Source organism: Saccostrea echinata, unplaced genomic scaffold, assembly GCF_033153115.1.
Source record: "Saccostrea echinata isolate AGI-Se365-2 ecotype Australia unplaced genomic scaffold, CSIRO_AGI_Sech_v1 ptg000016l, whole genome shotgun sequence".
Taxonomy (NCBI): Eukaryota; Metazoa; Mollusca; class Bivalvia; order Ostreida; family Ostreidae; genus Saccostrea; species Saccostrea echinata.
The window spans coordinates 3,853,934-3,880,000 of NW_026889765.1; the positions used below are offsets into that span (position 1 = coordinate 3,853,934).

Here is a 26,067-nt window from a genome sequence, read left to right on the forward strand (position 1 = left end):
GAGAAATTGTTAATGCCGCTTTTAACCTCTCTCTCTTTCTCTCTCCCTCTCTCTTTCTCTCAAGTACATTGGCACATCATGACTAAAGGAAGAGAAAATATTTTTGTATCACAATAATAAACAAGTTCACGCTAGTGTTTGTTGCAGAACACATGACCTTAATGTTAAATATCGCAGCTAAAATAAAGAAATGTCAAATTTAATAATTTCAGGCTTACTATATGTAAACATATTTATTACATGTAATTATTTAATATAAATTTACATGTAATTAAAATACAGGATAATAAAATCTAATAAAAATTTACTATAATGAACACAAAAGCATAAACAATAATTTAAAACAGCTAGGTCTGAAAAAAAAACCCACAAATTATTTGATAAAAAATATTTACTTCATTTTATATTACTACTTGTATCTACAAAATCTATGTTGTAACCTTAAAATATCAATTATATAATTTTTATTTTTCAGAAGTACATGTACTTGAAACTTTGTACATTCAAATTTGAATTAAGTACATAGACAATCACAATCAAAATATGTATTCAAACACACTATTGCAGTTGAACCTTTTATCTACCTATAAAAATTTTAAGATAAAAATTGTCATAATTAAACAAATATAAACAAAGCATGCTTGAGAAATATGCATGTCTGCATTATTAAGTTGCTACATGCATAGATACATGTATATACATGTACATGTATAAATTTACAGAGAATTGAAATGAAGTGCATGATCATGCATTTCTATTTTTTTTTTTTTAAAGTTCTATTTATCTATACTTTGTGATGAGCTGCAGGCAGCTACTGGTGCAATCTTTTATTATTTTTTTTCCTTTTCAGTGAGCTGGTGCTACAGCCGGTTCTGTTTGAAGATAAGACTGGTTATGGATAAAGTACTTCTGTGATGATTTCAGAGTTATTAGAATAGGCTCCTGGTAGCTTGGCATCAGAGCATCAATAGCACTAGGAAATGGATTTATATACAAGGTCTTCATTGGGAGGTTTATGCTTGGGGTAAAGTGAGAAATGTCCCCTGGTGCCGGCTGGTTTCCTCGAGCTGTGGTAGCTGGATAACGGTAATCTGTAAAAGAATATAGTCCATTTAACAAAAACAAGAAATCTCACAAATCCTCTACATGGACCTTAAGGACCCTCTAAAATTAGGGTTTAATAATTGAGTTAATCTATTTCATTTTCAACATACATGTAAGGTACCTGAGCCATTTACCCTAGGCCTAGGAAAAATGTTCCAAAACTAAAGAAGTGATGAATGGAAATCACAATTGCTTACTTAATGGGAAAAATTCAAATACTGAATAATGGAAAAATATTTTGGCTTCAACCTAGGTTCAATAAGTTATCAATATGACTAACATGGTTTTCATTCTCTGGAGAAGATCTTTTTAAGATTATATGCATTTTGTAAAATTTGATCTCTGATTTCAGCCCTATCCAAACCCCAGGACCCATAATTTGAAAAATAAAAACATGAATCCACATGAAAGGATTGATTCCCTAGGCCTTGTAACACTCTGATCCCCTATTCCCTTTTACTCTTACATAAATCTTTGATCACCTACTGTCGCCTTACCATACCTCCAGCGACCCTGAATTGAACAGACTGGAATATACACTATCTGAGGATGCTTGCACAATATGACCAACCATATGGCCCTTCTGATCTTCATCAGAAGATTTCCAAAGATTTTTTTTCCTATACAACCCCTTCTGAAAAAACTTGAATCTACACTATATTAGGATACCTGCCTAAAGTGTATTAGTACAGTGAAACTCGTTTATTATGAACATGGATATAGTGAATTCACGGATACACTGAGGTTTTTTGAAATCCCGGGCAAAATTCTTAACAATTACTTTAAAAAATGTTACAGATATAATGAATTTGGGTATAGCAAATTTAGTGACATAGCAAACAGATTTTTTGTCCCCTTGCACAGAAATTCTTATCTTTTGGTAACCGTGGCAACACCATTCATTGAAATCAAAGATCAATATAAAGAATTATGTATCTTAGTGTAATCTACTTGTGTGCCAAGTTATATTGAAATCAGACCAAATCTGTAGGAGGTGGAGTAGCATTTTGAAAGTATTTCACAGAAATTTCTATTTTCAGCAACCATGGCAACACTATTCATTGAAATCAAAAACTGATATAAAGAATTATGTATCTTAGTGTAATCTATTTGTGTGCCAAGTTATATTGAAACCAGACCACAACTGTAGGAGGAGTAGTGTTTTGAAAGTATTTCACAGAAATTTTTATTTTTAGTAACAATGGCAACAATGTTCATTGAAATCAAAAACTCATATACAGAATTATGTTTCTTAATGTAGTCTACTTATGTGCCAAGTTATATTGAAATCAGACCAATACTGTAGGAGGAGTAGCATTTTGAAAGTATTTCTGGAAATTCCTATTTTTAGTAACCATGGCAACATTGTTCATCAAAATCAAAAACTGATAAAAAGAAGTTATGTATCTTAGTGTAATCTCCTTGTGTGCCAAGTTTTATTGAAATCAAACCAAAATTGTAGGAGGAGAAGCATTTTGAAAGTAATTCACAGAATAAATTGACCAAGTGGTGCAGAATTTCAAAAATCTGGTAAAAATACTCTTGCTTATTACAAATTTATACACTCTGTTCGCATCCTAGATGCTGGGGAGCAGAGAAGAATATTTTCAAAGAAATAATGCATTTTTACTATAGATTCAACATACCCCACCCCGACACCAAAGCCCCTGACTCAGGGGCTAAGAAATTATCAGTTTTGGAAGAGGCACTCTTGCTTATTATAACCATGCATTTGCCATGATTGCAGAGAAGAAGATTTTCAAAGATATAATGCATTTTTCACTATACATTCTTAAGAACCCATCACCAACACCAAAACCTATGGTCCAGGCCTTGCTCATCATAACTTGTAACCTGTTCCTGGGGCCACAAATTTCACAATTTGGGAAGATGCACCCTTAGTCATCATAATATAAAAGGGGAGAAAAAGAAGATTTTTAAAGAATTTATCTGTTTACATGTAGTGTGTGTGTGTGTGTGTGTGTGTGTGTGTGTGGGGAGGGGGGGGGGGGGGTTAGGGACCATGAAATTCAAAATTTATTTACCCCTTCACCCATTGCTTTTATATGCCAAAATTGGTTAAGCGGTCCAAGAGAAGAAGCTGAAAATGTTAAAAAGTTTATGACTGACGCATGTAATGCACGACAACTGACAAAAACAGATAGCAATAACTCAGGTGACCTAAAATTCATATGAAAGATCAATACTGTCTGCATGAACGGCAGAATCATTTAAGAACAAGACACTCAAATATCATGTAGTAACATGTAGCCCCATATCAGGTTATTTGTCATAATGGATTGACATGTATTATAATTTAAGGATTTTTCTGTGAGACTAGCTGTTTAATAAAAGGTTGATAAGGACATGTAAACCATTTACTCCAACCACCTTACCATCCCCACATGTCTAAAACTTAACAGTAATATATTTAAGTTCATAAATATATATAGCCATATCTTTATATACTCTGCATTTTTTTCTAAATTCTATTGTCCATGCAAGTCCCACCTATTGATGAATCATGACACACTTTTGTTCATAAAAGCAAAAATTTGTATGTCAGACTTTTTATTTCTTGGGCAACATGTAATTGACTTTGGAAATACCAAGTAATAGGTATGCTTCATCAAATGGTATAGACATATTTATTTTCATTTGTAAGGGTCATTAGAAATGGTGTAGTCATTAAATATTTGAAACAAGAAGTCTGTGAGCCAATACTCACTAGTAATACCCCCTGCTCTGATATGAATAATTACACTCTCATGTGAATATACACAAGTTCAGTTAAAGAAATACAGAAAGTTGACATTGGATTCGTACAAAAATAAATCCCACCATATGGCATGCATAAACAATGAGTGTGCTAAAATATCAAGCATCTGCAATGAGTAGTTGCTGAGAAATTAAACTGCAATGAAAATTTGTTATGGAAATTTAGTACGGACAGATGCACAGATAAACAGGAAGTTGACATCAGATTCAAAAATGAATCCCACCATATGGCATGCCTAAACAGAGTGTGCTAAAATTTCAAGCATCTGCGATGAGTAGTTGCTGAGATAACTGCGATGAAAATTTGTTACAGACAGACAAACACACAAGGGTAAAACAGTATACCCCCTTCTCCTTCAGAGCAGGGGTATAAATATTGTAAATATTTAAAAATATGGCAAACCCTATTTAAAAAAGGATGCAACATGTGTAAGGTATGATTCTTACCAGCTCTTGAGTTACGTACTGTATCCAAAGAACTAAATTTTTAATACTAAAGCAAATAAGTTAAGCTACTAATATTTTTCAGATTGTTCAAGTTTTACTTTATCAGGGAAAAAAAAATTCCTACATTAGTTTGGCAGATCACATGGAGCATATATCAGTTGTTAATTGATACTGTTTTTCTTCTGTTTATTTTTTTACATTTATATGCACACCCAATCTGAATTAATTGTGACAAGGTGAAGTGCATAAAAGAAAAAAAAAGACAAAGAAATAATCACTGCTAATAAAGCACCTATTCTTATACCAGGTTGTAATTTTGATAAACAAACAGTATTTGATGTTGTCCACTTACCAACATGTAAATTAGTCTCCCTCTCAGGTCTGCATGTACTTGTGTGGGTTTCACCCAGACGAACAAGGGCTGGTTTGCTGCAAATAAGATTTTAAAAAAATTTCAGCTGGGAAAGTTTCAAAATAATCTTTAGAAGCAATGTACTGTCAAAATATGAATTTTTTTTTTTAAATTTCTTGCATATTTTGCAGGCCCATAGGAAGCAAATTCAATTGGGAGGGATGGGGGGGGGGGCACAGCCATACATTTTCAGTTGACAGTTCAGGGGGCACTACCAAAAATTTCCTGACAAGCAAAAAAAAAAAAAAAAAGAAAAAAAGAAAGGTCATCAGACGTTTTGATTGAGGGGGCACAAGCATATAGTATCTATGTTTCCTATAGTAATCTATATACCGGTTCCTACGGCCATATTTTGAAATGTTTAAAAAGATGCATCAATCCCTATTTCAACTTGTGTATACATAGATTTCAGATCAAATGCAGAAAATGACACCTATATGAACTAAAGGTGTATCTCTTCAGAGTTCATTGATCTCAAAAATTATTCATACATTATCATATTTTACCATTGGATCTTCCAATCAATAATATGGCCTATGGTGAACAATTGGGATTTTATATTCCCGCAATCTAATACAAAAACATGACCTCATGGAAATAAAATAATTTAAAGATTGTGTATTTCATTTAATATTTAAGAAATCTGCCATCACCATGCACTTTTTACATACTGTGGTATTTTGGGCAGCACAAGCACAGTGTTTTTAGCCTGCACCACATTTTCTTTGGATCCGGGTGGTTTCCTGCCTCCACGCTTCAGTGAATCCAGTGCTTTTTCCATCATCATATCACAGAAATAATTAATTGCATCAATGTAAGTGGCAGAATCGATGAGTGCAGGATCAGGTGGTTTATCAAATGTGACTGAAAATCATAATTTAGACATTATTAAACAGGCCGGGGTACATTAATCTTTCATATACATGCATGTACGAGGGTTGTTCGGAAAGTTGACATGGACTACCGTCATAACTTTATTTCACTTAACGTCATATTATATATCCAAATTTGGAAAAAATATTTCAACTTACAGTACATTCAAATGATGTATATTAAATTTTTTTGAAATATCATGGTTTATTTCAAACTTATTTAGAGTTAAAAAATGCGAAAATCAGATCACGGAGCAGGTCAAAATTTTGTAATTTACAATCAAGACACTGAATAATGTCTGTAGTCATATCTTCTGTAAAATGACACAAAAACAGAGAAATTCTACATGTTCAAATTAGAAATTGTTTCATTGTTTCTAATTCCAAATTATGACTTAATATTTTGCTTCATTGAAAAGAAATCAGTTTCAGAAGATAGGTATACATGTATTTCTTATTGAAAAAGGCAAAAAAGATGACGTCATAGAACGTCATGGAGCAGCAGTTAACCATACAATGTTGTGTTGTACTCTGGAAAAGTTAAAAAAAAAACTCTGAAAATGCTGGAGGAAGAAGGAAATATATCAAAAGCGAGCCATGCATGTGTGTTAAGTGGTACAAGTAAATATCAAATACAAGTATTTGAATGATAGACTACTCTTCTTAGAAGATGGTGATCTGTGAGAAAACAGATTATCTGTAAAATTCTTATCAAAAACATTGAAAAGTTAGAAATGTCAAGCTAAGAGTTTGGTGCTTCACAGATGCTGATCTTGTGAAAGCACACTTTTGCAGTGAAAAAAATATAACATTGACAAACAAAATGATGCTACTGGAACAATTGTTAGCAAAATAGATTTCAATTGATGGAGAAATGATTTTAATGAGTGCACTGGTATTGGGCAACACTGTGTAAAATGTATAGGGATAGTATTTTTGAGAACCTCATGTCGGTATGTTTTTGATGTTACAGTGTTGTTGAGTTTGCTCCATGGTTACAAAACGTGTTGATTCTAATATTAAATAACATGAATTCTATTAAATCGCATAGAAAAACTTCACACTTAAACAAAATAAATATTTTTTACATATGATAAAGTGCTCATTTTAAATTTCTTGAAGATAGTATAACGAAGATTTGTATTGGTCCACAAACTTTTCGAATAACCCTCGTATTTTTGATAAAACACACAAAAAAAAATCCTTCGTGAATATGCTCTTTTATTGCTATATGGTATGAATGTAGGCTGAAGATATGAAAGCTAGACACTATGCAGATATGAATATAAGATGGATTCAAAACAAGTAATTCCTTGTCAATTAATGCATGTCTGCACATGATAGCTGCATTAACCTTTAAATTTCATTAAATGTCAATTTCAGACATTACAAATTAAGATCTCAAAATTTGTACATATTGAATTTACAAATGGTTTATAATTGCCAGGGACAGCAGAGATTTCTTTGTTATACAGTGTATCAGTAATTACATCCTGTTAATGATTAATTAATTACCATTTTCTAGCACACAAAATTAATATGCCCCGCAATAAAGAAAGGGCATATATCAAATTAGCTTAAAAATGAGCTTTTCTATCTTGATTATACTGGAAATTCCAATGGCCTTAATCTTGTTGAAAAGTATAAAATGGTTGAAGGTTAAATCATAGCACCTCTAGACCATCCACAGTCTATAAGCATTGAAATGTCATGGCCTATAGAGCATTTAGTGACTTTGAGTCATGTGATCTTGACCTTATACAACCAACCTCTGAATCATGACTAGACTTCTTGGTGACAATAAACTTTTGTTCCAAGAATGATTTCCTGTTGCTATGGCCCCCAATACAAAGTTTTTTTCTTTAAAAATTGCAAATTTTCCAGACCTTTAGAATTTGACACTTCTGAACTCTGTAACTTTTACCATTGTTTATATATTGTATGATTAAATAAACTACCCTAAGGGAAAATGTGATCTTCTGAGGAAATTTCATTTAAGGTTCATTGATACTCTGATAAGAGAGGTAACTCTTAATAACATAAATGTCTATTATTCCTTTATAATTTGCAAGATGAAATGTCTTTTTTGTCAAATTTTGCCTCGTATGCTATGCTATAATTAGGTCTTTCCACCTTTCTGTGGAAAGACCTCTTGAAATGCTTATGTTTATTATTAGGGCTTTCCACCTTTCTGTGGAAAGTCCTATTGAAATTGTTCTGTTTATTATTAGGTCTTTCCACCTTTCTGTGGAAAGACCTCTTGAAATGCTTATGTTTATTAGGTCTTTCCACCTTTCTGTGGAAAGACCTATTGAAATTGTTCTGTTTATTATTATTATTATTATTATTATTTTTATTATTTTTCCGCCGAATGGTTTTTTGTTTTAAAAGTTATCGAAAAGATTTATGGTTCATAAGAATGCACTTCGCAAAAGATTTTTACAGTTGACCCCGCGTATATGAACTTTGACCCCTCAAGGAGTTACAACCCCTTTCGCAATAAAAGCTTGTTATCGCTACTCCTTCGAAACCCTAAACCGTAGAGATACGAAACCTTCACTAATGTCTTTGACTAATTTAGTAGACTCTTCAATCTATTCAGTGCGAAAGGTTGCATAAACCCCTTTAATTAGTTATTGCCCCTGAAAGTTTTTGATGGTTACGAATAATTAATTTTTTTCTAAACGATTAATCGTAGAGACATGGGACCAATAGCATTGGCATGTGTGACCTTTGACCTTGAAATTTACATAGAGGTCAAAGGTCAAGGTCATTCAAAATATGAGAAAATTAGCTTTTTTAATATCTCTTTTGTCTTTCAACATATACTGAATATCTTTGCATCTATAATATGTCCTTCTAAAACTATTTCAAAGATTTCATTCTTGTCCCCCGAGCTTGACCCATTCAAAAGTTGTCACCCCTTGTGCAACAAAACCTTGTTATCGCTACTCCTCCGAAACCGTAAACCGTAGAGATTCCAAACCTTCATCAGTGTCTTCGACTCATTTAGTACTCTCTTCATTCTATCATTGCGAAAGCATTCTTTGGTCCCTTGTATGAGTTACTGCCCCTGAAAGTTTACGCTGCTTACATTGAATGAACTTTTTTTTTAAACGGTGTATCCTAGAGACATGGGATCAACTGCATGGGCATGTTCGACCTTTGACCTTGAAATATAGGTCAAGGTCAAAGGTCAAGGTCATTTAAAAACATTAGAAATTCCTTATATATGTGTAAAATATGGCAATTTACCAAATGACCTTGAACTTTGACCTTGACCTTTCACCTTGACCTTGGGTCAAATGGAAAAGTAAGGACATGCATTCAGCTCCAGTATCAGGTAAAAACATAGAAAAGTAAAGATTTCCCTCTTCTTTTTTTTTTAATGACCTTGACCTTTGACCTTGACTCAAAGGTCACAATAAGGCTTAAGGATGTGGAAGTAGTTACAATTCGTAGTTTAAAAGAGGCATAAAATAAATAATTCACCCCCCCCCCTCCCTTCTTAAAAAAAAAAAAAAATCACATCAACAACAATGTAGAATGTTACTCTAGAATTCAAACCAGACCTCGGATCGACACCAGATTTGGTACAAATGTAGTATAGACCTCAGAGAAACTTTCTGGAGAGTTTTACGGTGAGTCTTATAAGTTTATAGAAGTCATGAAGTTTCACGGCAAAAACTACAAGTTCTGTTGTGTTTGAAATTTAAGTGCAGGTGAACGAAGAAATGATCTAAACCTTTTATCGGCTATTTCTTCAGATGTCTTTAGTGGCATTTAATTCTCCTGATATGATACGACATTTTAATACCAAGCATTCTCTCTTTCTTTTACATTTGGAATTTATTTGATTTTTATTTAGAATTAATCAGTTTCCAGAAATAGCGATTTTCGGTATATTAAAAACAATTCTCGCTTTCAATGTCGTGTTTCCCTTCTAAAAATGCATGTTGGGAATTTAATTTGGGCTACACATATTTAATTTAACCCAAAGAAATGCTTATTTAAATGTTTCATATTTATTTCAGGATATTCAGTCAGAAATGTTAAAATCCGAACCCGATCTTTTAAGCTTACAACGAAGCTATTTACAAAAAATTCAGCATGCTTACAATATCGATGAATCGGGCTACAGTCCATTAATACATTTTCATTAGGGAACAGTGTTAATGTTTTCTTACGCAGCCCGTCCCTTATTATTTAATATACTGCTTGCAAATTCAGGAACTATTTCCTTTTACGGAACTTCTTTCTTCCCCTACCGATTCTAAAAATACGCTTGCAATTATTCTATAGTCCTAAACATTTTAACGCACTATTGTTATTGGAGTGCGTGGCCTAATGGTTATCGCACCTGCCTTTCAAACCAAGGGTTTTGAGTTCGATCCCAGCTGGAGGAGTTTTTTTTTTTTTTTTTTTTTTTTTTTTTCTGTTGCATTTATTGCATTTTTCTTCATTTTTTTTCAGCCCAAATGACACGGAAACACTTAAAAAGGTGGAAAGACCTCTAATTGTTCTCTGAACAATTAGTTTACTAGTTATTATTATTATTATTATTATTATTATTTTTCTTCCCGGACTTTTGAAACTAGAGATACAGAACCTTCACCAATGTCTTTGACTACTTGAGAGGACCTTTCAATCTATTCATTGCGAAATGATTTGTCGATCCCTTCAATGAGTTATTGCCCCTGAAAGTTTATGAAGTTTATGTATAATGAAAAATTTTCAAAACGATAAGTCGTAGAGACATGGAACCAACTGCATTAGAATCTTTGACCTCAGACCTTAAAATTTTTGTCAAGGTCAAAGGTCAAGGTCATGCAAAACATGAGAAATTAAGCTCTTTTTATATCTCTTTTGTCTTTCAACCTATACTATATATCTTTACATCTTTGATATGTCCTCTTAAAACTATTTCACAGATTTTATACATGTCCCCTAAGATTAATCCCTTTAAAAGTTATTGCCCCTTTCACTAAAAACCTTGTTATCGCTACTCCTTCGAAACCGTAAACTGCACAGACACCAAACCTTCACTAATATCTTAAGGGTCTTTAGACACAACTTCAATCTATTCAGTGTGAAAGGATCTGATGATCCCTTATATGAGTTATCGCCCTTTAACGTCTTTGCGATTATTATTAATCCTTATAACTTTAAAACTAAAAGTCGTAGAAGCATGGGGTCGAGTGCAATGTGACCCTTGACCTTTGACCTTTAATATTTGTTCAAGGTCAAAGGTCAAGGTCATTTCAAAATTTTTTAAATTTTCATTTTTTCTATCTTTCAAGCCATTTATGGATTCTTTTTGTATAGAAATTAACTTTAGAGAGTAAAATATGAAAAATATTTGAAATTGAAAGAAGGTGGAAAGACCTCTAATTGTTCGAGAACAATTAGTCTACTAGTTGTTTGTATTTTACTTATAAAATACATTTCTTTTAGAAAACCATAAGAGTTAAAGCAACATTTTATATGAGTGATCAGAGGGTTTACGAACCTTAAAAATTTGTCAGAGTAAACAATAATACCTTGACCTTGTCCTAATGACCTTGGTGTATGTTGTTACATATGTTTTTGTCACAAGCTACCTTTGTGCCAATACAATCCTCTAATGTTTTCTCCACTTCAAGTTCTGGCCAAGGCAACAAAATCATATTTTTAAAACCTGTGACCTTGACCTGTCAAATTATTCCAGGAATTAAGAACAGGAAATACCCTCAAGTCACAAGCAGCCATTGTCTTAAGTATATGTATAAAGCTTCAAAAGTTTGTCCCTTTCAAAGTTGTGGCTAGAATCAGAATTTAATATTTTTCACCCTGTGTCCTTGACTTTGTCCAAAAATGACCTTGGTACAGTGTAAAGGGTCAAGATAGACCTCTGGTCACAAACAACCTTGTATTATGTATGAGCCCTCTCAAGTTTCTCAGTTTCAAAGATAAGCCCAGACAAGAATTTCACTCTTTTTATTCATGTCAAAGAAGTTATGTTCAAAGTCAATCCCTTAAACTTGTTTTTTTTTTTTCGGGGGGGGGGGGGGGGGGATAAAATTAACTTATGATATCTATGTTTGCTATATATCTGTGTGACTGTCATACTTATTAAATAATAAAAAAAATAATTCATCTGGTTCCCATGCTGAAAAAGCTGTAGTCTTTTTTTTTCAATTGTTGGACAGTGTTTTGGTAAGTCAAATGAGTTTCCCCAATATTTGACTTGCAGAGATCATAGAACAAAGAACATGAAAAGAAGCCAGCAATTTGCTGATTATAAAGAGGTTCTGCATTTCTTCTAGAAAATCCCAGAGAAAAACCAGTTGCAATATTAATTTGCAGACATTTAAATTTCTTGAGACCTTTCAGAGATACTAATAAGCCCTTATACCAGTATAATACCATGGACCTCCATTTTACTAATAAAAAAAAAATAATTAAAATTTGATTAAATTTCTCTTATTATTGTAAATTTTTACTAAGTAATCATGTGTACCCAATGGTAATCAATCTCTGGATAACTTTTAATCTTTTCTAACATCTTACGATGTTTTCTCAGGTTACTGTTCCCATTTCCATCAGGAAATTACAAAGGTGTATTAAATTTTTATCCCAGTAGACAGAAAAGAAATTCTTTGATATTTAGTAGTATTTGCTTAACCAGTTAAAGAACACTGAATTTATATTACATGAATTTATTTAATTAATCATGCATATGCTATTTATCTAATGACTGTTTTTTCAGGTTACAGTTAACACGTACATTTTACTGAGTGTACAGGTTAAACACAGGCCCTCCATCAGAAAAATTATTTCCTTATAGATGGGGAGAAATTTGGTATAAATTTACTAATTAATTAATGGATGCAGCTTTGCATATCAGGACCTCGTTTTACAAAAGGACTTACGACTAAGATAAAAAAAATATTTGTGATTGTGAAGTATTGCAAAGCTATGTCAGTCCTTTTGGGTCATTTTTCTTTGACCTGACAACATTATGACCAATGTCTTACAGTCAGGCAAACGTATTACATGTGACTGTCTAAGAAAGATCAACTAACACGTAAACAATTTCAAAATACTGAAACCGTACTTTTTTTCCACACTAACAGTCAGGTAGAAAATTGTGCAGATTTCTTAAGATTGCCACTATATGCCTTCAATGTACTCTAAGTAGGCTGGGACAAATTTCTCACAGCAAATTTGTGACTGCGTACATAGCATACATTAACACCATGTGGAAAAAAAGTACTTGTACAGTAATTAAGGTTCTGATCATGACCTACATGTACTTTTGGGTTGCAGCTCACATTCTTTCCAAGATTCATCAACTGATACGATTTGAGGATTGATTCCTCTCAATTCCTTTGCAGTATGCAAGATATACCTAACCCTAAAACAATTTGATCATGAATAGCAATATACCATATAGCAGGTTTCTTAAGTGGGTGTAAAATTTTGCATTTTGCTTGTACGTAAAAATAAATGTATGCCAGTTCTTTAAGTGGAACTTTTTTGGCGGACAAAGAGATCCATGACTTTTCAAAAGAGAGGAAATTAATCCATCTTTTCGATGAGTTTCGATCAGAATGTTTAGTATACGTTTAAATACCAATTTAAAGAAGAGTTTGACTAAATACCAATACCAGATGAAGGATACAGCATGTAATGAGAGACTGATCAAATTATTTATGATAGTTTCCTTGTATTCAGTACTAATAAGCAAGGGTGCAAATTTAGCAATTTTAAATTTTAACGATCTACTACAAAACCCGCTAAAATAAGCAAATTTAGCACCCCGCTAAAATTTTTCGCTTTACAGTAATTCCTACACTGGGTCAAAGTGACCCCTATATTATACCATATACTTTTTGGTAATGTACGTCATACAATACATCTTTCCCCCATTGCAATGTATATCAATTTGACTTGTCAATACATTGGATCAGAAAAAGGAGATAATTAACTGGTATTATATTGTGGAAATAAATGTAATATAAACCAGTGGACTGGAAAGAATTTGAAGTTAATAAAAGTTAAGGTCCCCTAAAAAAATGAGAATGGTTAAGAGTTGAAGAGATTAAGAGTCCAAGTTCATCGGTGAATGGTTTCTAAAATTATGCACTCTAAAAATTGCATTTTCTATGCTTCTTCAAAAGTTTCTCAGAGATTTATTGCTATAATAAGAAAAATGTTGCATTTACATGTAATTAGTTGATAGTGTTTCCTTATTTCAATTAATTTTCATTGCTCATTAAAATGAAAGTACAATTGGCTTCAGAGAGAATGACTGATAATAAATAACTTATTATTGGACAGTTTTTATTACATCTTTTCCATACATTACTTTATATACATATATCTAATATTTACTTATCAAATAAAAGTATATATTGCATGTTTTTGTAGAATTTAATTGTTTTGCTGATTTTTACTGCTTACAAAAGACCATGATACTTACATAAATGTGACAGGAAAATACATTGCAATTTAATACTGCTACAAAAAAATTATCATTACTTTGGGCCATTTCAATTAACAACACGTGGGATATATGTGTCTGCTTACTGGTACTCTAGCCCAAGATTTCCAGCCAACAGGATGAGCGTTCTAATCATGAACCATCTTATTTTTCATTGTAATTCACGAAATTCTCTTGGTTGAAACAACACCATGCACCTTTAACATTCAGTATATTTTGTTCCTGGTTGGTGCAATAAAATCATAGATTGATCTTATTACATGCTATAATTGTACTTTATTATCACCTGTACTTCCAACTACATTGTAACAGGAGCATATTTAACAAAACAAAATTTAAACCAGACATCTCTGATGAGACTGTAGCTCTACTGTTTTTTTACTTTTTCAAAATGGAGAGAGAAGGAGCACATATACCTGACTTTAAAAAAAACCCAACTTTTTATCTAGTTTTACAATGACAGAAATATATATTTTAGTAGCCATGGCAACATGGTTGTCAAAATCAAAATCCAATATGTATAGAAATATTTACATGTATGTATCTTAGTGAAGTATATACCTGTACATTTTAGAATTACACTGTGGGAGAACTAACATTTTACAAAAATTTTTATTTCCTAAGCACCATTGGCAATGTCATTCATTGAAACAAAAAAAGCAATAAGCAGAATTACATTATTACCTTAATGTCTAGTTGTTTTTTGTTTTGTTTTGTTTTATTTTTTTAAATTTCTATTTATTTTTTTTTATAGTAAGATTTCTTGAAATCAAGTCTAACTGTAGAAGGAGTAGCATTTTGAAAATTGATTCTAGATGGACAAACAGACAATGATGTACACTTTACTTTGCATAAAGCTCTTCTACACTTTGCCCAGTAGAGCTAAAAACAGTTCTTGTCAAAAACTGAGAGAACATTTTGGTAGTACATAAAGAAAAAAAAAACTTGACTGATCAAGCTTTGATTTCATTCATAATGAAATCTGATGCATCGATCAGTCATATATATGTAAATAATCTGTATCCACTGCCTATTTGGAAGATAGCTATTTTATCAAACTTAAGACCAGAACTTTTTCTCACAAGTTTGTTGCAGGATTTCTTAAAATTAATTTTCAACAAAACCAAATTCATTCTTAAACTAGATGTGTCTTAATATCATGAATGCCCCCACAAGCAGCCAAAATTTCAAATGACATATTTAGTTTTAAATTTGTATTCGAACTCGACCTGTATTTTCTGGTAAAATACCTGCATATGCAATTTCATAATTATATACATCCCTATAAAAGTTAGAGCGGAAACTGAAAATTTCTTATTTTTTCTAAGTTCAAGAGGGATAACTCTGTCAAAAATCATTGGACCATGATCAAATTTGAACTTGACCTATTCCTATGACATGTCAAATTTGAGTTGAATGTGTGCAACTGTTGCAGAGATAATGAACAGAAAGTGAATGATGATGGAATGACAGAGTAAAGGAATGACAGAACAATTAAGATAACACTATATGCCCTGGCCATTTTATGGCAGGGGCATAAAACATCATTTTCTGAACAGAGTTTTTCTATCAAAATGTTAATGTATGTTTACCTGTGATGCTTCTACTTCTAGATGTGCGTTCCTCCGGAAGTGTTGTGACTGTCTCCTGATCCTCAGGTATCATATCCCCTCCACCCTGTAAACAAATTTACAGCTGGTTAGATATCAGGGTGTAAGTTTGCAAATTTGCAGTTTTGTAGCATACACATATATAGTTGGTCTAAAATTTCAGACTGTATAAGCATCCATATTTCCAGTTGGTTAAATGTCAGATTGTTACCATACACATTTACAGCTGATTTAGTATCAAATTGCAAGCAATTACACATTTACAGCTGGTTAAATATCAGATTGTTACTGTACACATTTACAGCTGGTTAAATATCAGATTGTTACCACACACATTTACAGCTGGTTGAATATCAGATTGTTACCTGCATGCATACACATTTAAAGCTGGTTGAATATCAGATTTTTACCATACACATGCATTTACAGCTGCATTATTATCAATAAATAATGTACTTTCTATCATTAGTGGACATTACATCATACCCGTTAACTGGTCAAGATGGTGCTTGATGAAATAGTTATATCATTAAATGATGTTAATGTCTCCAAATTCTGCAACATTTCATTGGTGGATTTTGTATCATTTGTAGATTTTAGTCTCCATGCATTAATTGCCAATTGAATATGCAATACCATTGAATTGTGCAATGTTTTATACAAAATCTTTTATCTGAAGTTCTTAAAATTTAAAAGAAAAATGTATATATTAAATCAAGCTTTTAAAATTTTTTATTGACACTGATATTTTCATTTCTGTTTGTAATTAGTACATGTATATATCATGCAGGTGCATGCAGGAAATTGTTCATTTTTAAATAATAGACATTTCTCTTATAACGAACAAGGGATAATGCTGCTTACAATGGCTGGTTTTTTCAGGATGCTCCTGCTGGAAGGGGGCGGAGTTCCCCGGCTTTTCCCACCACCTCTCATCCTCCCTTGAATATTCTGCCCTTTGTTCATTCTCTCAATGGTGTCTGTTAGATGAAGTTTGTATGAAGTCATCCACCTGATCAAGGACAATTAACATTGTCATTAGTAGCTAGAAATAAATCTAATGAACCATACACATTCATCTAAATCAGACAAGTTCAAAGAAGAGTTGTTTGTTCAATATTTATTAAGTTTTGTTGAAAGAGATTTCCACAAATGGTAAAACTACATTGTATGATTTTCCACAGAGCTGCTTCAGTCAGAAATGAATGTTGATTTGAGCTGCTGTACCCGAATTTCAAGTTTTGAGAAAACAATCAAGGCACACAAGGTTCATTTATGTCAAAGAAAATTTGAAAAAAATAATTTTTTGTTTAATATTATAATGAATTAGTGAAAATTTGTCGTAATCATTGATTTAGTGAAAATGCCATTTTTTTTTTCAGGCTACTGTACCTGCATGAGTTTCATGTTTAAGAAAACAAGACACATACCATAAGGTTCATATTAAATGAAATTTGAGAAAAACAAACTCAATATAATGAATTAGTGATAATTTCTTGTTGACATTGACGTAGAGAAAATTTATCTAATAAATTTATAGTCTAAATTACAAATAGCTAAAAGGGGGTGATTAATATATTCCTTGGGTGTGAAAAACACTCAGAGGAATTTGGTTATTTGACAAGTTTAACATTTTAAAATCCAGTAATTCTTTAAACAAAGAAATTTCACTAAATATTCTTGTGCATGTCGATCTTTTCTTATGTTCTCTTTTCATCTCACGTGTCTTTAACAATTCTGTCTGGAACTTTGTTATTAAATGCAACTTTAGTAACTCTTCCCTGATTGAAGACTTTGCAATCTAAAGTTATTCTTGACTAAATACAATACTGTAAAGCATTAGAAATATTTTTTTTCTGAATCTTGCATAAGACATTTTTAATTTTATTCAAGTTTGTCTTTTAAAAAAAAATGATTTGAAACTATACATGTATATGTATGTTCTAAAGAAAAAGGAACATTTTTACGCAAAAGTCTTTGCAGCATAGTATTACCAGAGTTTTTTTTTTTTTTTTTGGCTTTTAAATTGATGCTAAAAATCTATAAAGTTCAGTACAATAAAAAAAAGTAATATTTATTGCACAAACACACACACACACACAAAAACTCCTTAAGGTTTCTGAGTAATATCTCTATCTTTTTCAGCCACAGTTAGGGATAGACATTAACTTTTAGATTCACTTGCCCAAAGGGCAAGTAATCTCAAACTTTGACTGCAAAACTTGGTTGCCCAAATTTAAGAAGAAGAAAATAACTTAAATCATTGCTGGAAATGTCTATATGATAAAAAAAATAAGTATGACCAGATACACTAATTGTCTATTTGGCAGGTTGAGCTACGTGAAAAAACAATTCAATGCTATGTTTGTACATGAAATTTATCCTGGAAGCACACACTGCCATCCAGCAAAAACCCAACCCCCTCTTGCTTTCTTTACTAATAAAATTCATACTTCTAAAAATTATTTTCAGGAAGATCCTTTTCTGAATTTTGATTTTCGAGAAAACTAAAGGTATACACTTGCCATGAAACGTACATGTCTTGATCAGGATACCTTGTGTTACTTATATTCTTTGAGTGAATAAGTATAATCTTAATATTTCCTAATCAATAGGCAACAGAGTGGTTAGACATAGAGCGTAATTACCATGAAAGAAAACAACGAACCCGACTTTTAAATGAAATTAATAATATAGAATGCTTTCGAGGATTCCGAATGCAAAAACAATTTCAGGCACACACCTGGTGGAAATCAATTTGTAAATTAATAGTAACTGTTTTATTTATAAACTAATGTACTCTACATTTCTATCAGAAAAATTCACTTGCCTGATCGGACAAGTATGTTGACAGTTTTACTTGCCTGAACTGTGATTTTACTTGCCCCAGGCAAGTCTCAAAATGTTACTCAGTACTGTTTTACAACTTTTACATGTACAGCAAAAAGCAAACAAACAATTGCCAACAACCAATTTTAATAGTTTTGTTGGGCCTGAAATTGAAACTTTTGAACAATTTGGCCAGATCCTTGAGCTACAGATCAGCTGTTAACTTGTACATGAAATTTTGAAAAATTTTAAATACCGGTATTCTTCTTTTGGTAACCAAGGCAACAGCTTTGTTTAAAATAAAAAAATTAATAGAATTATGTATTTTGGTTTTGTTTACTAGTACTTTAATTAGTTTTATTAAGATCAGACCAAAACTGTTGGAGGTAAGGCATTTTTATAGATTTCACAGAAATTTCAGGAACCATTGGCAACAGCTTTCAGTGATTCAGGAAAAAAAAAAGATACTCAGAATTATGCATCTTAGAATTATGTTTCTTCTTGTATCAATTTTTCCACCTATTGCTACTTACACACGTATCCAACCACAGCTCGTGCATCTTCCATTATTTAATCATCTACCTACCTATTCATTCATAGCTGACATCTTCCAATAAAATATCTTCAACCCATCTATCAAGCAACAGCTGACACATTTTCCATTTAATTAATCATTTATCTTCTGTCTAGCCATTCTTGACACATCTTCCAAGGACAAATTATGTACCATAGGTGAAACATCTTTGAGTAACAAAATTCTCCTACCTATCCAGCCATAGCTGACATGTTCCAGTAACAAATTCATCTACCTATCTAGCCATAGCTGACAGATTTTCCAGTAAAAAATTCTCCTATCCAGTCATTGCTGATAGATCTTCCAATACAAATTCAATTATCTATCCAAACATAGCTGTCAGATCTTCCAGTAACAAATTCACCTACTTATCCAGTCATACTCGACAGATCTTCCAGTAAAATTTCACCTACCTATCCAGCCATAGCTGACAGATCTTCCAGTACCAAAATCACCTACCTATCTAGCTGTTGCTGAAAGATCTTCCAGTAACAAATTCTCCTATCCAGACATAGCTGTCAGATCTTCCAGTAATAAATTCACCTACTTATCAAGCCATACCTGACATCTTCCAGTAACAAAATCACCTACCTATCCAGCCTTAGCTGACAGATCTTCCAGTAACAAATTCACCTACCTATCCAGCCATTGCTGAGACATCTTCCTCAGGTCACCTTTCCTGTCTTCTTCATCCACATTCCAGATATCCCAGGAATCCATCTCCTTAGAGAAAAACTTCTGTGGATCTTGATGTCCAATGGAAGACAAAAGATCCAGTACTGTCATCCTGTAAAAGTATAAGTAAATCCACTCTTACTGATATTTTACAATAACTTTAATATTCACTGTTTCTTTAGGAGACTTGTAGAAATTAGAACACAATTGAATCTACACTATATAAGGGTGTTTACTTAATGACTTGACAATTTGTTACCTTATGCTAATTCAAGAGAAGATTTTACATTTTTCTAGATGAAAAAAAAAAGTTAAATTTTTCAGTGGACTTGTAGATTGATAACTACTAGAAACAAATAGGATGATAATCAGGGCTTGAGCAGTTTCACTGTTTGAATCAGTGGAAAATGTAAACGATTTGTATTTCTGTTTACCTAACTTCTTTATCTCCATCCAGGAACTGTACCATTAACTCAGAGACAAACTCTTTGTCCTTGACTCCAAACTTGCTCATGGCCCTAAGAGCTGAGATTATAAAATTCTTCTGCTCTTCCACCAAACATGTTGGTGGTTCTTTGTGATGGTTTAACACTGCAATGAGGTTTTTGGAAACAGAGTGAATGGTCCCATCTCCTATGTCTTCTTGGGTGTATAGCATGGCCATTGCATCTGTGACTGCAATTTTGTGCATGTACTCGGCAATACGCAGAAGTCGACTCAAAGTCATCATGAAGTTATCAGCTGTCCAGGGCTTGGGAATATTCTAAAATATAAGTAATACAGATACATGAAATTTAGGCATAAATTAACAAAGAATTATGGTTAATTGCTTTTATTCTTTTATAAACATAAATTTTAACACACTGCTGGAAAATTAAAGCAATTGTCTCCTTATAATTTATTTGTAAAGGTTGACCTCACTCATAGAGTGATGGAATGTTGTGCCATACAAATTCATCAGATATATACAGTTGACATTATGCATCTTATCAACTGATACATCAACCACCAAAGGACATTTTGAAATGATTCATTGTTCTTGACCATGGTATAAGTTTTTAAGTCACAACTGTGATATCTTCAACCCCCAAACATCTGGGTTTTTCTTATACTCACAGTATAATCAGATTCCTTCAAATTCAAGATATAGTATACCAAGGTTTGACTGTATGTTTATAACAAAGATAAAACTTGATGTTATATGTCATGCTCTTAACTGATGGCTAAATCTAAGTAAAGAATAATTGCTTACTTTAAAAAAGTCATTTGCTTCCAATGTATAAATTTATTAAAACTGCAAATTAAATATTCTTTAAAACATGCAACATTCATTTATCAATAATATCTTGTTTTTTTGGAACAAGTAGACAAATATTTTGATGATCTTAATAATGTTAAAATAAGCTAAACATTTAGTACCTATAGCATTAGCCATCTGGTGATTTTTTTCAAATTCTAGCCAATATCATATGCCCCTGATTATGTTTTTATATATTATAACTAATTATCATTCTGTTCTTAATAATATAATTAAACCATTTGACATATGTACATGTATTCAACAAATCAAACTCACAGGGAGATCAAAAAAATGATTGTTTCAATATATATGTAGCTCATTATAGCCAGTTAATAATGATATAGTATACATTATATGTATAAAGTACAATGTTGGGGAAAAGGACTTCATTTAATCATTGATAAGCACAAATGTTTTTTGGATGAATTCATGGAAACATACATTCCCTGAGTCCACACAGTAGAAAAGTCAACAAAAGGTCCATGGGCCACATTTCTGCTTACATGATAACACTTTAGAATAGTCCCCAAATTAAATTTCATAATTATATCAATTTTCAATTACATTTATTTTATACTGAGGTTTTATGTCAACTTAACATATTGTGGTCCTTTTGTTTTGTGAATATCTGTACATATATTTCTGCACTATTACATTTCCCCCCAATTTTGGTTCATATCTAGTGCCTAAAGTCTTAATTGACAACAAACATTATTCTAAGTTAGGAGTATGTTAATGCATATTAATGACTTGGTCCTTCTACATTTCATGTTGATGATTGCTAATTAATATGACTCAGAGTCTACTTTCTTCAGAAGATAATTTTTAACAAAATTTCAGTGTTAAACTTGTACACCCTAGCTATCATATGGCTCCGTTTTTGCACCTGGGGTAATGATTGAACAAATTTACAATTTTTTTATTGATTTGACTAATAATGCCCCCTGCTATAACAGCTTTTGCAACTACACTATTCTCATGTGAGCTTTATTGATAATCGATCTCCTCCTGTGCCCTCACCCTATCCCGAGGGGTCATGGTTTGAAACCTGAATATACACAATATGAAGACCCTTGAATTAATATGACTATACATGTATATAGTTTGGGCCCCCTTATTCTTGAAAGATTTTTCCTTTGAATATAATAGTATATTTTTTAAAAACTTTAATCATTTATTGTAACCTCCATCCTATCCCTCAGGGAATAAACAACAGGCTCATGGGCCACATCACTCACCTGAGAGAAGCAGAAATCAGCAGGGCTCTTGATTGTCAATAATTGGGACATTCAAAGGCCCATTCCCAATTCAAAAAAGGTACACTTTTTCCCAACTGAATGTGTTGATTTTCCCAAAAGTCATCTTTTCCCAAAATTAAAGAATGTATTGGACATATAATTACTAAATTTGCTGCACATATTCCTCTGTATTGCTAAATAGAAATACATGTATGGTGCAAAAGAAACACCAGAAACCCAATATACAGTTGAACTTCGGTATCTCGAACACTGATATCTTGAATACCATGGATATGTCAAAATGATTTGGAGATCCCAACCACTTATTCTTTATGTATTTTACCCTCGATATCTCAAATCTTTGGAAATCTCAAAGTTTTTTCTTAGTCCCATCATGTTTGAGATAACGAGGTTTGACTGTATAAGAATTATGTCTCCCCTTCCAGGGGAGACATATTGTTTTTGTCGATTTTCTTCTTCTTCTTCCAAATTTTGTCCAGGCCGTAACTTTAATACCCTTTGACATTAAGACTTCAAACTTGGAACATAGATAGATGACATTGAGAAGGAGTGCACGCCACCAACATTTTTGACCTTGACCTATTTATAAGGTCAAGGTCAATCTTTTACATCAAAATAGAGTTCAGCCCATAACTTGAGATCCCTTTGATATTAGGACTTCAAACTTGTAACATAGGAAGAAGACCTTGAGACAAAATACACTGCATTAGAATTTTGACCTTGACCCCTTTCTGCCTTCAAGGTCAAATAGGGAAAAAACACGATCTGACCATAACTTGAGAACCTTTTGACATTAAGACTTCAAACTTGGAACATGCAGAGGTGGTATAAAGGAGGGATGCATGCCACCAAAATTTTTGACCTTGATTCAATTATTATAAGGTCAAGGTCAATCTTTTACATCAAAATAGAGTCCAAGCCATAGCTTGAGTACCCTTTGATATTAGGACTTCAAACTTGTAACAAAGAAAGAAGACATTGATACAAGATGCAACACACCAAAATTTTTGACGACCTCTTTTCTTCCTCAAGGTCAAATAGGGGAAAAACTTGATTAGACCATTACTGAAGAATCCTTTGTTATAAAGACTTCAGGCATGGAACATGCAGAAGTGATATGAAGGAGGGATGCATGCCACCAAAATTTTTGACCTTGATTCAATTATTATAAAGTCAAGGTCAATCTTTTACATCAAAATAGAGTCCAAGCCATAGCTTGAGTACCCTTTGATATTAGGACTTCAAACTTGTAACAGAGAAAGAAGACATTGATACAAGATGCAACACACCAAATTTTTTGACCTTGACCTCTTTTCTTCCTCAAGGTCAAATAGGGAAAAAATTTGATTAGACCATTACTTAAGAATCCTTTGTTATAAAGACTTCAGGCATGGAACATGCAGAAGTGGTATGAAGGAGGGATGCATGCCACCAAAATTTTTGACCTTGATTCAATTATTATAAGGTCAAGGTCAATCTTTTACATCAAAATAGAGTCCAAGCCATAGCTTGAGTACCCTTTGATATTAGGACTTCAAACTTGTAACATAGAAAGAAGACATTGTTACAAGATGCAACGCTTCAAAATTTTGACCTTGACCCCTTTGTTAAAGGTCAAATAGAGAAAACATGAATAGACCATTACTTGAGAACCCTGACATTAAGACTTCAAACTTGGAACATGGAGAGGTGGTATAGAGGAAGGGTGAATGGCAACATTTTTTTCACCTTGACCTATTAATAAAGTCAAGGTCAATCGTTTACATGAAAATATAGTCTAGGTCATAACTTGAGAACTTTTGAACATTAGGATTTCAAACTTGGAACAAGGAAAGACAACAATGAGACTAAATGCACTGCATCAAAATATTTGACCTTGACCACTTTCTTCAAGGTCAAATTAAGAAAAACATGACCAGACCATTACTTGAGATCCGTTTGACATGAAGACTTGAAATTTTGTACACAGAATTTGAGTTGAGATGCACTGCATTATTATTTTTGACCCTGATCATATATTTGCACTCATTAATGTTGGTAAAGAAGGGGAGACATGTGTTTTTTTGTAAAAAAACAATACCCACTAGTTTTAATGCAAATTTATTCTCTAAATTCCTCAAATTTTTGCTGATTTTCCCACGTTTTACAGCCCTAGCCCAGTCCAAAAAAAGTAACGTAAGAGCCCTGGTTAGGTATTGAAAGTTTAAATAATTATATAAGTGGTCCAACCCTACCTCTGGGGGTCATGATTTGAACAAATCTGCTTACAAATTAATATGACTTATCTTGGCTTTACTGTTCTTGAGAAGATTTTTTCCTATATATTCCCATGTGAAACTTTGATAGCCTAATGCGGCCCCTGTTGGTCATGATTTGAACAAAATTGAACCTAAACTAACTGAGGATGTTTCAGTATTAATATGACTAATCTTGGCTTTGCTGTTTTTGAGATGATTTTCATAGACAATTCCAATATATTCCTATACATAACTTTGATCCCCTGCTGTGGCCCCACCATACCCCCAGGGGTCATGATTTGAACAAAGTAACTGAGGATGTTTCAGTATTAATATGACTATTCTAGGCTTTGCGGTTTTTGAGATGATTTTTATAGACATTTCCAATATATTCCTATACATAACTTTGATCCCCTGCTGTGGCCCCACCCTATCCCCAGGGGTCAAGATTTGAACGAAGTAACTGAGGAATTATTTCAGCATCAATATGACTAATCTTGGCTTTGCTGTTCTGGAGAAGGTGATTTTTACGGACATTTTCTCTATATCTCTTTGTATACTTTTGATACCCTATTGTGATCCGACCTAACCCCTGGGGTCATGATCTGAACAAACTTGAATCTACATTATGTGAGGATGCTTTTTTATTAACAAGACAAATCATGGCTTTGCTGGTTATCAGAAAATGATTTTTTTTAAAGATATTTTCTAAATAACTATGCATATAACTTTGATCCCTTTTTCTGGCCCCACCCTTAACCTCAAGGGGTCATGATTTTGACAATTTGAATCTACACTACCTGAGAAAACTTCTATATTAATATGATTTATCATGACTTTGCTGTTCTTGAGAAGATTCTTAAAAATAATTCCTATGTGTTCCTGTACATAGAACTTTGATCCCCTGTATTGACCCCACTGTAACCCTGGGGATCATGATTTGAATAAAACTTGAATTTACACTATGTAATGAACTTTAATTCACATAATTAAGTTTCAGCTTTTCTGGCTCAGTGGTTTTTGAGAAGAAGATTTTTGACAGAATTGACAGAATATTTCACAAAGGACTAAGAACGATAGTATTGTTCTCCCGCCTACCTCCAAGTCAATTTTCAAAAGTTGACACATTTGAATGATTTTTCATATGTATATAGATATTTATGTGAATTTTCATAAAACATTACTTTTTTGGGAAAACAAAGAAAGATAACTCTATAATTCTGGTAAAACCTGTGTTTTTCACTATAGAAATCAACGGAAAACGGAAAATATTTTTAAAACATCTTTCCCCCCGTGAAACAAAAATTCCTTTTTACAGGTAATATGGACTGTCATTTCACAAATTCATACCAATGCTTTTTGTGTTTCACGGGGAGGGGGGAACATATGTTTACAGACAAAAAACTACAAAGGAGTTTACAACTAAAACATTGTATCTTATTAATAATATATGTTTAATTTTATATGAGTAAAACATAAGAAAAG

At 32.6% G+C, this 26,067-nt stretch overlaps 1 protein-coding gene across 1 annotated transcript in view; it reads right to left on the minus strand.

Moving 5' to 3' along the window:
• Positions 1-519: 519 nt before the first annotated feature.
• Positions 520-26,067, minus strand: part of LOC133188746 (WD repeat-containing protein 97-like) — a 61,615-nt gene continuing 36,067 nt past the window's right edge. The window contains exons 22-28 of the mRNA XM_061324236.1: positions 20,221-20,549; positions 19,749-19,898; positions 16,573-16,720; positions 15,691-15,775; positions 5,413-5,605; positions 4,682-4,758; positions 520-1,091 (exon numbers count right to left, since the gene is read on the minus strand). Coding sequence (XP_061180220.1) covers positions 847-1,091; positions 4,682-4,758; positions 5,413-5,605; positions 15,691-15,775; positions 16,573-16,720; positions 19,749-19,898; positions 20,221-20,549 — 1,227 coding nt within the window. The 3' untranslated portion in view covers positions 520-846. The remainder of the gene's footprint in view (positions 1,092-4,681; positions 4,759-5,412; positions 5,606-15,690; positions 15,776-16,572; positions 16,721-19,748; positions 19,899-20,220; positions 20,550-26,067) is intronic.